The sequence below is a fragment of the Drosophila eugracilis genome, unplaced genomic scaffold, assembly GCF_018153835.1.
Source record: "Drosophila eugracilis isolate 14026-0451.02 unplaced genomic scaffold, ASM1815383v1 contig_1381, whole genome shotgun sequence".
Classification (NCBI taxonomy): domain Eukaryota; kingdom Metazoa; phylum Arthropoda; class Insecta; order Diptera; family Drosophilidae; genus Drosophila; species Drosophila eugracilis.
Window position 1 is genome coordinate 56,682 of NW_024572185.1, and position 14,613 is coordinate 71,294.

At 40.9% G+C, this 14,613-nt stretch overlaps 1 protein-coding gene across 1 annotated transcript; it reads right to left on the minus strand.

Moving 5' to 3' along the window:
• Window positions 1-400: 400 nt before the first annotated feature.
• Window positions 401-2,787, minus strand: LOC121530369. Its single transcript, XM_041819353.1, has one exon. It carries the CDS (start codon window positions 2,358-2,360, stop codon window positions 480-482), a length of 1,881 nt encoding a protein of 626 aa, XP_041675287.1. The 5' UTR covers window positions 2,361-2,787; the 3' UTR covers window positions 401-479.
• Between the last annotated feature and the right edge of the window lie 11,826 nt (window positions 2,788-14,613).

Sequence of the window (14,613 nt, forward strand, 5' to 3'; positions counted from 1 at the left end):
AATGGCGTATTGCGGGTCGAATATGATCAAAACGGGTGCCTGTGTCAACACAGATATGATTTTAGCTCGTATTTGCTCGTGGTCTTGTTGCCAAGAAAAAGTTGCAATTTTCTTTGACGTTAGGTGATACAAAGGCTTAAGCGTCTCCGAAAATTTTGGAACGAACTGTCTGAAATATGAAGCCAATCCAATAAATTGTCGTAACTGCGACACAGATTGTGGAGGCGGTAAATCAGTCAATGCTTTTATCTTACGTGCGTTTGGCCTAATTTCCCCGTTACTTATTTCGAACCCCAGATACTCTATACGAGTTTTAAGGAAGGAGCACTTAGTTACATTAAACGAAAATCCAGCATTACTTAATGTTTCGAGTACAGTATGCAACCGTTCCAACGCCTCTTCTTTGGTTTCGGCTATAACCAACACATCATCAATATAAACGATAGCATATGTGTGTGCTAGAGTTCCTAATGCTCTTATTATGGCCCTCTGGAACACAGAAGGTGCATGGTCAAAAACTCGTACTGCCCTTCTGGCGTTACAAACGCGGTTCGCTCTATTGAATTTTCATGTACTGGAATTTGATAGAAACCACTAGCCATATCTAAACACGAAAAATATTTGGCACCGCGAAGCCTGGCAATCTGGTCTGCGATAAGGGGCAACGGATACCTATCAGCAACGGTATTCTCATTTAATATCCTATTGTCCACACAAAGACGATCAGTGCCGTTTTTCTTCTTTACCAACATCATAGGGCTGGCGAAAGGTGAGCAACTTGGACGAATAATATTTGCTTTCAATAATTCATCAATTTTACAGCGCACATGGTTTTTTTCTTCCTCGCTTAGCCTGTAAGGACGTCGTTGCACTGTCTTTAGTGGATCTATTAAATTAATTTCTAACTGCCCTGTTGAGACTCGAGTTTTTGGAATACCGCTGATAAACCAATCAGAGTAACACTTTAGGATATTTGTTAAGGCCATTTTATCGGATTCGACTAAATCAATATCAGCATTTATAATATCTCTGTAATCAGTTACATTCAAAACATCTACCCTTTTTGTTTTATAAATTTGGAATTTATCGGCATCTATTGTTACTCCAAAGCCCTGGCTAAGGATTTCACGACCAACCAACACGTCGTATTTCAGATATTTATCCATAATTACGTGTAACAAAATTTCAAAGCAGTATTGTTCAATATTTATATTACATAATACTTGCTGAGTACTACAAATGGCATCATTACCTATACCGTTAAGTTTTACAATGTTATTTATTCTTTTTCCCTTAAATTTATCCACGGCGCATTCCTTCACTAAAGAGCATTCAGCACCCGAATCAAAGCAAAATGGAATAGACTCACCGGATGCCCTTATTATTCCAGATGGTGGAGCTACTGTGCAGATATCTACCCGCTTCTCATACGTTCGGCCTTTTGGACAAGCAGATGCAAAATGTCCTATTTCGTCACACTTAAAGCACTTAACACTTGAGCGATCCTTCGGTCCAGTCATGTTGCTGCCGCTGTAGATTTTGCCTTTGCTCTGGCCCTTCTCCAAGCGAGCACGACATTCGGCGTATTTATGGCCAGCCTTTCCACAATAATTGCATTTCATCGGTGTCGGAAACTTGAACTTCTTGCGCTCCGAGCCTGTTGAATCGTCGTCCATACTGCGCTTTTTGAAAGAGTGTGCGCGTAATTGTTGTTGTAGCTCATTGCGAGTTTTCACGTTGTTTGTAAAAACCCAGCGCGTCAACTTGTTGTCTATTTGCGCCATGTGAGCCAGAGTCACGGATACCGCTATTTCTTCCAAATCCTTGGTTTTCCATTTTGACATAAGTAGCGTCACAATACGGCTGCCGTATTCGGCGAAGCCCTCCTCCGGCTTTGGTCGACCATTCAGAACATTTAATAGCATGGCGGCAGGAGTCTCAATTCCAACAAAGCGTTGTATAAACAGCTCCTTGAACTGCTCCCAAGTGATGCCGGCAAAACAAATTTGGGAAAGCCACTGTGATGCGCAGCCTTCTAGTGCCTTGCTTAGGGCGATCACCAGGTTGCTACCCTCGAGCACGTTATCCGCCAAAATTAGATCAACTGTTGAACACCAAGAGGAAGCATCCGCTCCAGCGATGTCAGGATAGAATTTTGGAAGAGTCACATATGATGCTTTTCCATCGGCTGGCGGTGCCCTTGATGTCTGCATGTTTTTGATGATTTCCAGTAGGTTGCGGTTTTGTAGCTCCAACGCTGACAAATACGGATCGGTGGCATGTGCAGTAGGCAAAGCAGATCCCACTTCTGATGTCGGGGGCAGGGGTATGTCGGTCGGCGGCAAGGGTATGTTATTCATGCTGACACTGTTATAGATTCTTGCAGTTACACAGTGAGTTCCGATCGGTTCGAATACCCAAGTTCAACTGACTCAGCATAAGCGCTCACGACATAAACTCACTCAAGTTGAGCGTATGCAGCCATCTCTGTCTTACTCAAGACTCTTGGTATCTTACCATCGGACCTCACTCAGCAGCAGAGCGTCTCTGCCCCTGCTGCCGTGCATTTGCTCAACATCAACGAGTGAAGCAGAAGCAGGGAATTCCCCGAATTCCCAAATTACCAGAATGCTACATTAACTGGGAATCACACTACGACATATATATAAGTAGAGAAACCGTATATACATAAAATACATACAATTTTCTTGCACCCAAACATAGATACATATATGTACATGGTATCACATATTATAGTACACAATATTACCACATTAATATACAAACGAAGTTGAGTAGTAAACAAACACACAAAATTTATCCTATACTTATTCATCTAACAAAAAAAAAAAAAAAAAAAAAAAATACATATACATATACATATAATTAATATACATATATATAATTACTACTTTACATTACAATTACTACTTACATTATTACTATTCTATATACATTATATACGTATTATTTCATATTATTTCAATATAGCAAAAAAATTAAAAAAAAAATTAAAACACAGTTAGGGGCAGATTAGATCTAAGGAGCGAGGTCAGTTTATCTGAGATAAGGAAAGCGATAGAAACAAAAGCGAAAGACCAGCTAGTTCAATTCCAAAACAATATTCCCACCAACGATATGGATTCCGGTAACGCATCAGGGCCACTAAGTCCCACCCTTAGCAATTTATCGACTTCCACAAACACAAGCCTGAATCTACAACAGCTACTAGCCCTTGTTCATCAACTACCCACCTACGAAGGCCCACCTGACAACCTTGATAGATTTGTTAGTAGAGTAGAACAGCTACTTTTGTTAGCCAGATCAGTGGACCAAGCAACTTGCGGACAATACTTACTGGGAATCATCCGTGACAAAATTAAAGGTAGGGCGGACGAGGCGCTGAGTGTCTGCGATGTACTCCTCAGTTGGGATGACATCAAAGCAAGCCTCAAGAGACTATACTCTAGCAAAAAAACGGAAGAAATGCTTGCTACATAACCTTCCGGATGGACTCAGTATGGGAAAACTATAACTATTACACAGCCACTAAAATAAGAAGCGAATTAATGGCCCTGGCCAGACCCTAGTGGACACTCACTTACAGCCAAACGTGACCAGTATGACAGATTCTGCCTAAATACATTCTTAGTTGGATTAAAGGACCCACTTAGGTCAGCCATTAGGAACCAAAGACCAGAGACAATCGAGAAAGCGTACGAGTACGGACAGATCGAATTAAACTTCTCTAGAAACCTGAATAAACACCAAGAAAATCGACGACACGACAGCTCGACATACAGGAATCACCCATACGCGAAAGGTCAACCAACCAATAATGACTATAATAGACGCTACATATCAGGACAACAGAATTATAATAATGGCAACAACGGCCGCCATGTACCACGACATGATAACACCAACAACGACAATAATAGTCGCTTTACACAGCGACAACAAAATTTTAACAATGATAATAGACGCTTCACACGTGAATATAATTCCAATAACGATAGTAATGGTCGACACGATAGACAAACTCTGGGTAGGAACCCCTTCCACAATAACAACAAATCAGATCAGACCCTAAATCACCAAGACAAAAACAACCGTAATCCAAACGCTCCCCTATGTAACATCAACGATGATGCAAATTTTTCACTAGAAGCCTCGGGAAACCAGTCGGTTACATAAGCAAGAAGAGTCACGGATCTTCTTTGCCATTTGTTTTCCTATCACCAAACTCCATGGTGTCAAAACACCTCAAATTTTTAATAGACACTGGATCTACCTAATCATTCATAAAGCCAGCACTTATTAACGAAGACCGCATCAAAAAACTAACCTCCGATATAAATATCCACACTGTACTCAGTACATTCAAAATTCAAGAATATTCAGATGAAATAAATTTCAAACAGTTCAAACAAATTCCCAATTTTAAGTTCTTACTATTTAATTTCCACCCCACTTCAATGGTCTTCTACGCATGGATTTTCTATCCGGCCTTAATGCAAAAATAAACTTTGCCGACTCCATATTAGAAACACCAGAAACCGCCATCCCAATCCTCACAAGAGCAAACCCTGTAGATACATTACATACCCTACCACAAAATACCAAAATGCGACTACCGCTCCCAGTAAACTTAATGCAGAGAGACTTTATATATGAAACCACCAATTTGGATAATCAAATAGTCATAACAGGTGGCTTATACACCGCAATCGCAGGATCCGCCTATTTCGAAATCTGTAATAACTCAGACCAGACCCAAACACTTTATCTAGAAGAACCGTTACAGGCAGAAGAGTTCTCTCCACGAACCCACCAATACTTAAACTGCATGTCCGCGGCAACTAATACAGAATTACCGGACGATCAACAACTAGACATTCAGACGGAACACCTCAACAGCGAGGAAAAACAACATATTCTCAAACTATGCAAGTCATTCAAAAGACTTTTTCACAACGAAAACAATCAACTAACGTTCTCTAATGCCGTTAAACACTCTATACCCACGACAGATAATATACCGATTCACACAAAATCTTACCGTTACCCCTTTGTACATAAAGACGAAGTTCGAAAGCAAATTTCAAAAATGCTCGAACAGAACATCATAAAAAGCAGCCATTCCCCTTGGAGTGCACCCGTCTGGGTCGTACCTAAGAAAGAGGACATCACAGGCGAAAAAAGTGGCGTTTGGTAATCGATTTTCGAAAATTAAATGAAAAAACGATCTCTGATAGATACCCTATTCCGAACATTGCAGATATACTAGACAGCATAGGAAAGACCGTGTATTTCACAACAATAGACTTAGCAAGTGGCTTTCACCAAATTCAAATGAACCCACGTGACGCAAGCAAGACGGCATTCACCGTCGAAAATGGGCATTATGAGTTCACAAGGATGCCCTTCGGTCTCAAAAACGCCCCTGCCACGTTCCAACGCGTTATGGACAACGTCTTAGGTGATCTAGTCGGTAACGTCTGTCTCGTCTATCTCGACGACATAATAGTATTCTCATCCTCACTCCAAAAACATATAGCAGATATTAAATCCGTATTCATAAAACTCCAAAACGCATCTAAAAATCCAACCGAGCAAGTGTCACTTTTTAAGAAAGGAAATCGACTTCCTGGGACACATCGTCACCCAGGAAGGAGTCAAACCAAATCCACTTAAGAGTCAAACCATCAAGGACTTCCCCTGCCCAAAGACAATTAGGGAAATTAAGTCATTTTTGGGACTATTAGGGTATTACAGGAAATTTATTAAGGATTTCGCAAAAATAACTAAACCCATATCGAGACAGTTAAAAGGAAGGAAATCTTTAACAATAGATGAGGAGTTTAACCAAGCATTCGAAACGTCGAAAGATCTTCTTTGTAATGATCCCATACTCATATACCCTGATTTTAATAAATCGTTTACGTTGACCACAGACGCAAGTAACTATGCGATAGGCTCTGTGGTGTCACAAGGCTCAGACACTAATGACAGACCCATATCTTTCGCTAGCAGGACACTATCGGATACGGAAATCCGCTATTCTACGATAGAGAATAGGTCATTTCAGACCATACCTCTTCGGGCGTAGATTCAAAATAGTCACGGATCATAAGCCATTAACCTGGTTAGAAAATCTGAAAGGCCAGAATCCAAAACTACTTCGATGGAAAACTATCCTGTCCGCTTACGACTACGAAGTTGTATACAAAAAAGGGTCGCAAAACGTAGTCGCTGACGCACTCATCAAAATCGAGCCAAACGTGAACATAAACGAAGACCCACAAATTATACCAATCGCTTCACAACCACTAAATCACTTCAATAGTCAAATAGTATTCCGCACCGGATCAACAACGGCAAGAAAAATAGAAACACCATTTGCCCATAAAATAAGACACATAATCACAGAACCCGTGCACACTTTCGATTCCGTTACAAACGCCTTTCAAAAAATCCTGAAACCGAATAAAACATTCGCAATATTTGCACCAGACGATATTTTCAAAATAATAGAAGAATCCTATAATAACTATTTCTTTGAAAACGACTTATACAAAATTTCCCGCTGCAAAATACGGCTAACCGAAATCACTAATCCCCATGACCAGGAAAACACCTTCCCCATCACCTTAACACCAATCATAGGGGGATAGACGAAACTTATAACCATTTAAAAAGAGACATTTATTTTCCGCATTTAAAAGACATTATCACAAAAATTATAAAAAATTGCGATACTTGCCTAATCCTCAAGTACGATAGACATCCTCATAAACCACTGCTGCAAACCCCAACCGCACAAGAGGGACCATTGGCGGTCGTGCATATAGACATATACTTCATTAACAATGCTTGTAACCTCACCATTATAGACAAATTTTCTAAACTAGCGCAAGCCTACCCCATTAGCAATAGGAATTCAATAAAAGTCGCTGATGCCCTATTACAATTTATAAGGAAGCACGCCTAGAATGCGGCCATGACCAAATACTCGCAGAAGCTGTTGCAACATATAACAATGCAATACACTCCAGCACTTCCTATACCCCTTTCGAGAACTTTCACGGAAGAACTCACATATTCAACAAAACTATAACATTCGACAATCACCACGACTATCTAAAGAAATTAAACGAATTTAGGAAAGACATATACCCAAAAGTGCAGGAACATTTATACTCAACCACAGAAAAAAAGATTGGCTAAATTAAACGAGGACAGAGAGACACCAGTCCAAGTCGAGCCTAATGATATGGTATTTAGAAAAGAAAACCGTAGGAACAAGATAACTCCGAGATTTTCTCTACACAAAGTAGGTAGAGACACAGGCGTCACCTTCCTAACAACTAAAGGTCAAAAGCTACATAAACAAAAAATTAGAAAAACAGTTAAGAAATTTACACACACCGAAGCACCAGCTTAAACAACAAATACTAACACTGACACATAACTCTCAACGTACTTCGACCCGTAGTTACAGAATCCTTCTAATAACCACCCAGCTCTTAAAGTATCATTAGTAGTCCTACGAAACAATTCAATCAGGTAGAAACTAAAATAGATACATTCTTGCCGCACAATAGAAGTAAGGTCTTATTAATGGTCTGGAGACCATACTCAAATCTACCCCAGAAACCTACATAGATGATAGCGACGGACAAAACATTAGTGGAACTAAAAAATATCCTAACCAATATCAAAGATGTGACAAAAACACAAGGTAGACAAAAGCCACATTAACAAGAATTAATCTACAAAATTGTTCTTTGAAAATGCACAAAACTCTTTGACGAACTTGGGGAAGACAGAAATAACATTCCTTTATTTCAATATATAGTAATAGGATAAACTACAATATAGATACATTTAACTGATAGTCCCTTAGCCAGTAAGATAAACCTTATCCCTAAATTGTTATTTAATAAGAAACAAATACAACATAAGATATATAATAAGTAAACAAAATGTAACACTAGCATTAGATGAACATATTTACAAATCATGTTATACCTTAAACACAACACACATGTTTAACATTAAGATAACCATTTTTGATACAAATTGTTAAATCTAAAATATCGTCGGAGTTTGTGGCGTACACCAACAACACGTCGCTACCTGGCTCAGATCCGGCCATTCCCCCTCTGTGGCCTTCTCTTCGGACTGGGGGGGGAGGAGTTAACATTCCTCTCTCCGCAACCACAGGGAGAGAACGAGAGAACATTCCTCTTTCCGCGACCACAGGGAGAGAACGAGAGAACATTGCTCTCTCCACAGCCACCGAGAGAGAACTCAGACCCGGGAACTGTTAGAAGAGGCGAATGGAACAACAAGATCGCCAACGCAAGAACTCTGACAAGGACAGACTACTTTTTATAATCTTCTTTATAATAAAACATGATTCTAATTTTGAACTCCAAACAACCCAGTCATTTTTTTTGCAAGCCTTCAGCATTTAAAAAAAGCTACAGTCTCATACGAGATCCCCTCTACTCCCTCGGACACGACACTGTATCTCGCGCATTAGATGTTCCACCGCCTACTGTGACACAAAAGGGAAAATTTGCCGCTACTTGAACAGCGAAAGGAGAAAGTCCATGGCAAATTCAACAGAATTGCATGGCATCAGTTCCGACTTCAAGCGCAATTCTAGACCCACCAGACTGCAGGAATTTCATCTTCCGCGATGATGAAAAATTCCAGCATCTTCGTTCCTGCTTGGATGGCGCAGCGTTGGACAAAATTCGAACCCTGGAACCCACTGAGAGGAATTATGACACGGCCTTAGAACTATTGATTTTACGTTTACATTTTCAGAAGGGATCAGCAAGTGGTTTGAGGCAATTGGGCGACGAGGCAAATTCACATTTGCGCCCCCTCAGTACTATGGGAACTACGCAGGAAATTCTTGACGGTGTTTTGATCCATCTCATCTCTTCAAAACTGGGCCATTGGAATCAGGAGAGGTGGGAGGAAGGGTTACTTGCAAAACAGCTGCCGAATTGGGACAAATTTTCCACATTTTTGGATCTTTGGTGCCGGATGATAGAGAATTTCGAATGCGCTACGGTAGAGCATACACCTAGAGAACAGGTAGGAAATTTCCCTATCGAGCTTGTAATATTTGTTGCGAGCCTCAGATGCGTTTTCGGCTAAGCAATTAATAGGAAGTACAGATGATTTAATTATTTCTGGACCATGAACTAAAATTTTGAGGACCGTAGCGGCCAAAGACCACGGATATTTAATTAAATGCAAACGCAGCGTTTCTTCACAAAATTTCTTAAACTTATTTAAACAAACGTCATATTCGCATGATAAAACTATTAAAATGATATGTAGTTTGTTTAAAAGCTCCTCATCCAGTTGTAATATTGAGGCAAATAATTTAACATCCGAAAATGCTCTTCGTGCCGTATTGCCATCGCTCGAATTTCCAGAACCATTCTGACTTGGTTTGTTAATATGTAACCCCATTTCAGACCAAAGCTTTCGCTCAATGTCCTTCTTGCGTACCATTATTATTTCTTTCTCAGAGTCCGTACTAATTCGCCACTTTTGAATACTTACACGATATGAGAACGAGATATGAGAACGAATTCCAAAAACCTAATCCATGCGTGGAGAGGATTAACTCCGTACTGATATTAATTTGGTTTAGGCTTGAACTTTTGACTGTTAACCTCACTTTTCCTTAGCTTCTCACACCTTTCACCTTTCGATACTCCTTAAGCGTATGTTAATATATTGCTGCTTGGAAAACGAGTTTTCTATAATAAATGCTAAGGCCTCATCAGGTGATAATGGTATAGGCTCTTTCAATGAAAGTTGTTGCCTTAATTTTGAACTATCAGAACTATTTATTGTCGTATTTAAAATGTGAGAAATATCCGTATTTTTTGCCTTCTTAGCAGATATAGCAGCTGCTTCAACAAGTAGAAGTGTTGAATTTTCCTTTGCAAGTTCGGAAGCAAATCTTCTTTTATGCCGTAAACTTCCTTCGTCATAAGAGACCCGAGGTCGTCCACCAAGATTACGATAACAATCATCTTTTGAATAAAATATTAGCTCCGATGCAAGCCAGCTAGCATGTTCTTCTTTGAATCGACGAATATTTCGGTATGCTTTGGTCAGCAGTCTCTTAACTTGAACAATGAAGGCTTTTATTTTGTTTTTAATCGCCTCCAAATCGTTTCCCGGAAATTTTGGAATTACTTCGACGCAAACCCAGTCAAAAGTAGCGTTGACATTGCGATTTTTATCCAGCCAAACTTCTAGCAAGTCACCTCAACGAATAGCAACCTTGCTTGCATCTATTGAAATATTTAGCCACCCCGAAAATTCCCGCAAATTAATTAAATGCTAACTGAATATACATATAATAACTTATACTACCACATAAGTTGTTATTTGAATCCTGTTGTATCTTGCTAGATATGCTCCACGAAACACAAACATTTTAAGGTTAGCACATATAATTAAACACTTATAATGGTATTTTAATTAGTCAAACTGTTTAAAATACGAGAAGGACAAACGCCTTTTCAGGTTATGCTCAAGGTAAGTAAGTATGTATGGCACCAATTCACTCAACACTGCACTTAAGAGTGTATTTTAATGTTTTCGGCTCCTCCGTCGACTGCGCCAGTTTTGTTAACATAGTTCTGTTAATATTTAATTAAATAAATTTTTTTTTTTTTTTTTGTAACTTAGGTTTATTTTCTTCACGTTGTGTTATTGTTCGCGTCTGCTCACCAAGTCAGCTCAAAAGCTTTTTGTGTCTTGTTTGTAGTCGAGAGAGCTTGTGCTCTCTCTCTCTCTTGGTAACTGTAAACGAAGAGAATGAAAGCTTCGGCTACATAACTTGCGCGATTTGGCTGCAGTAAGGGGTAGTAAACGGCTACCTGCGCGAAATAACCTTTTGAGCTTGTCGCGGGGCGCCTACGGCATTCTAAATTATCATATGAGCGCCGACATCCGATAATACTCCCAAGCTCTCATCATTTCACTCAGCTGGTAATACGGCACTCGCATGTTTTGACTCTGCACGGAGGTGCGCAGCTGACGTTAGCGCATACACGCCAGCGGTTCTGGGTAGTGACAGGAAGACAGACAGTTCGAAGAGTTTAACGGAAATGTGTCCAGTATATCCGAGCACAGTCCTCCGCCTCGACCCAGCTCATGGGAGACTTGTTTTCATTTGCCTTGCAACAAAGGCAGTGCACTTGTATGCGCTGACAGGGCTCACCACGGAACATTTTTTACTGGCGCTGGACAGATTTACCGGGAGGAGAGGGATGGTGCAGCACCTCTACAGTGACAACGTGAATAACTTTGTCGGGGCGGACAATCTAATGAAGAAGTTCTTCGGTAAGCTTCGAGAAGATTTCGATAAGCTTATATCCCCCAAGCTCGCGTCACAACGGACGACGTGGCACTTCAATTATCCTCAGTCGCCCAATTTTGTCGCCGGCTCATTTCTTGATTGGGGACTCGACGCATGCTCCTCCGGAGATTCGCCAACAGTCTAAGTCCCTCGCGAAGCACTTCCTGATCCAGCAGTCAATGGTATGTATTTCTGGAAGTCTTTGAGTCGCGAACGGAACAGAGGCCCAAGTGGTGCTGCGAGGCTTAAGGACCGATTTCCGCCATCGCAATAGCTACTGGGGCGCGTCGTCGAGCTACACCCGGGGACGGATACGTTGGTCCGGGTTGCTACGCTTAAAACCAAGTAAGGCCGGTTGAAGCGTTCGGTGTCGAAACTTTGTCCCCTGCCAATCCGGTCCTTAGCGCCACTCGTCACTTGCCCCGCTTATTAATAATTAACTTGTTTTTTGCGCACACATCTTGTTTACTTTTCCATGCTAGATATTCTACACCACAACCAGGATGGACCGGACAAGCGAAGGTTTCTCATGCTAGGCCTAGCTTTGGCGGGCGCATGTTAAGTTTGCTGCTTGTCCCAATGTGCTGGAAGCTGGAAGCAGGGAGCGATCAGCTGATCGCTCTCGCACTTTGGGTCGATGCGTGGGATCGCGATCGCTATCTAACGCGGTACGCTATTTACATATGTGCACTATATATATATATAAGAAAAAACGTGAATTTGTGAATTTATCGGTTAGTGTTTGCATTACCTGGGAACCCCTTCTTTCAATGACCCTTTATTAGCCAAATACAAGGGACACAACTGTACACCGTTCTTAGCTGAAGCTGATATTGGCAATCGATCTATACAAGTAATTCGAGTCGTCGGCCTTCTAGCAAACGCCCGAATCCCTGTCGATGCGAGATTCCCATTGCTTCTTCCTAGCGATCACTTGTTCATCTATAAGTACGTTAAACATCTTCACAATGTCAGTAAGCATTCAGGCCCCAAAGCGCTAATTGGATTACTAAGACTTTACTCGAATCATGTGTGCCTTTTGGGCACTCAGAGTGTGATCGGCACACTAAAATAAGGGTGTGTGCCTTGCACAAGCTCAATTCCAATGTGCACTTGCGCACCCAGTACTCTTTTGCACAGACACCCGACACACTCATAGAAAATGAAGCGAGTGTCTGAGACACCCATGTTTTTGGGAAAAGTAAGTCGGGTGTCTTGAAAGTGAGTCGGGTGTCTTGAAATGAGACGGGTGTCTTGAAATTGAGTCGGGTGTCTTGAAATGAGTCGGGTGTCTTAAAATGATTCGAGTGTTTCGGCTGTCTTCAACTAATCTGATTGTTTCGGGTGTCTTCAGCTGTATTGTATGAGCAGGTCATTGAGGGTTGACCGAATAATTTTACATGAAAGGAAGGAAGGAAATCCGCATTTTTTGTTAGGTTCGTCTCTAAAGGCGCTTCCGGAACCATGTCTGGAGGATCGAAATCCCAACAGTCGGACTCGCTGGCAGAGCGTCTGGCGACGGGACTTCGAAGCAAATAGTTGACTCCGCAAGCCTCTCGGTCGAATCTTAAGCACTTGTTCTGGAGATGACGGAAAAGTCAAAGTTGTCGACATAAGGTCTCAGTTTAAGCAATCTGTTGAGTCCTTCCAACGGGGGGAGGATGTTAGAGCACGTCATATAATTTATATTGTTAAAGAATACTAAATTCATAAACCGAATTGTATATGTAAATAAGATCCATTTAACTGTAACTTAAACGAGCTTGCACGCTCATCACTTATATGAAACTGTGTACTCAGCAGCGAATTCAGTTCAATACAGATCTTTGTTAAACTCAGAAAAACATTCTGTTTCATTGCACTTTTTTGGACTCTAGCCTCTACACGGGCAGACACACATCAACGGATACCCACACTCGCATAACTAGCGAATTTCGGACCTCCACAAGGGCAGGCTGCTTCCACTATCGGGTTGCACAGGTGCAAGACCATACAGTCAACCTTTGTTCGTCGCTGGCTGAGTGCATAGCATCTTTGGGTTGCAAATTTGTGCCTGAGTGTAGCGTTCTGTTGTACTCTACCGTGTCTCTCATGACGGGTCCATTAGGGTGTTGTGAAATCGTTCCACTTGCCCATTGAAGTTACTATGCAAAAGAGGTGCGTTAACGATTTCTATGCCATACTTTTTTTTCAACAATGAATTTATGGTCTTCGAGTTGAGTGATGCCTTATAGTCGCAGTTGCTCTTGGTTTTAGGAAAAAGTTCAGTTCATAATGGTTCAGTTGTATGATGGGTCCACGCATGTCTACTATGGCCCTAGAAGGTAATGGTTGCAGTACAGCGAACTTTGAACATTTGTCAAGACAGGTTAGAAATGACTTTTTATCTGTGGAGTAAATGTCGATATGCAGCATTTTTTGGGGTGTCTGTTGTATTTCACCATGGTGCATGTTTTGCAAATAATGACGACCTCATTACCGAACTTAGTCATTTTTGGTAAATAGTAATCCTGAGAGGCTTATTTCATATTTTCCTGGGCAGTCCTGTAGGCGCGGTTGTGTTCATAAGTTATAATTTCAGTCTGGTTATTTGCATCTGTGATATCACTCACATATGTCTTGCAATGCCAGAATTTAGTCGCCGGGAATTCCAGCAAAAAGGCATCCTGGATAATAGCTAATATATGGAGGTCACAGTGAATGGCGTTCACAATTTGCTTTTAAAATGTATTATGAGGCGGGTCTTGCTTCCGAAAATAGTGCACGGTGCAACGTCGGATTGTTGTTAATTTTGTATTTGGTTAATGTTTTGTCGGGACAAGGCATCCTCTCCTGGCTCACATTACACTTTTGCGTTGTGTTATTCGATTATTGCCTTCCATCGTTTAATTTTGGCATTAGTATTTCGCACAGAAACAGCGAAAGTGAGAGGTTTATGGTCTGTGAAAACTCGAATTTCTTTGGAGCCATACAGATAATTATAAAATTATGTATATAATACAGATAATTTTGTAATTTCCCTATAGCCCAAACAATTGCCAACGATTCCCTTTCTTTTGTAGCATAGTTGAGCTCGCAGTATTTTAATGTACGAGATATCATCGTGATAGGCCATTTATTTTGTGATAAAATGGCACCGATCTACTTGCTAAAGATCGGTAGTCAAGTCGAAAGGCTGAAAATCTAGATACCTTAATATAACC

Bases quoted from the DNA above. Each gene is read 5' to 3' on its own strand.
- LOC121530369 (XM_041819353.1), bottom strand. From the start codon at position 2,360: ATGAATAACATACCCTTGCCGCCGACCGACATACCCCTGCCCCCGACA.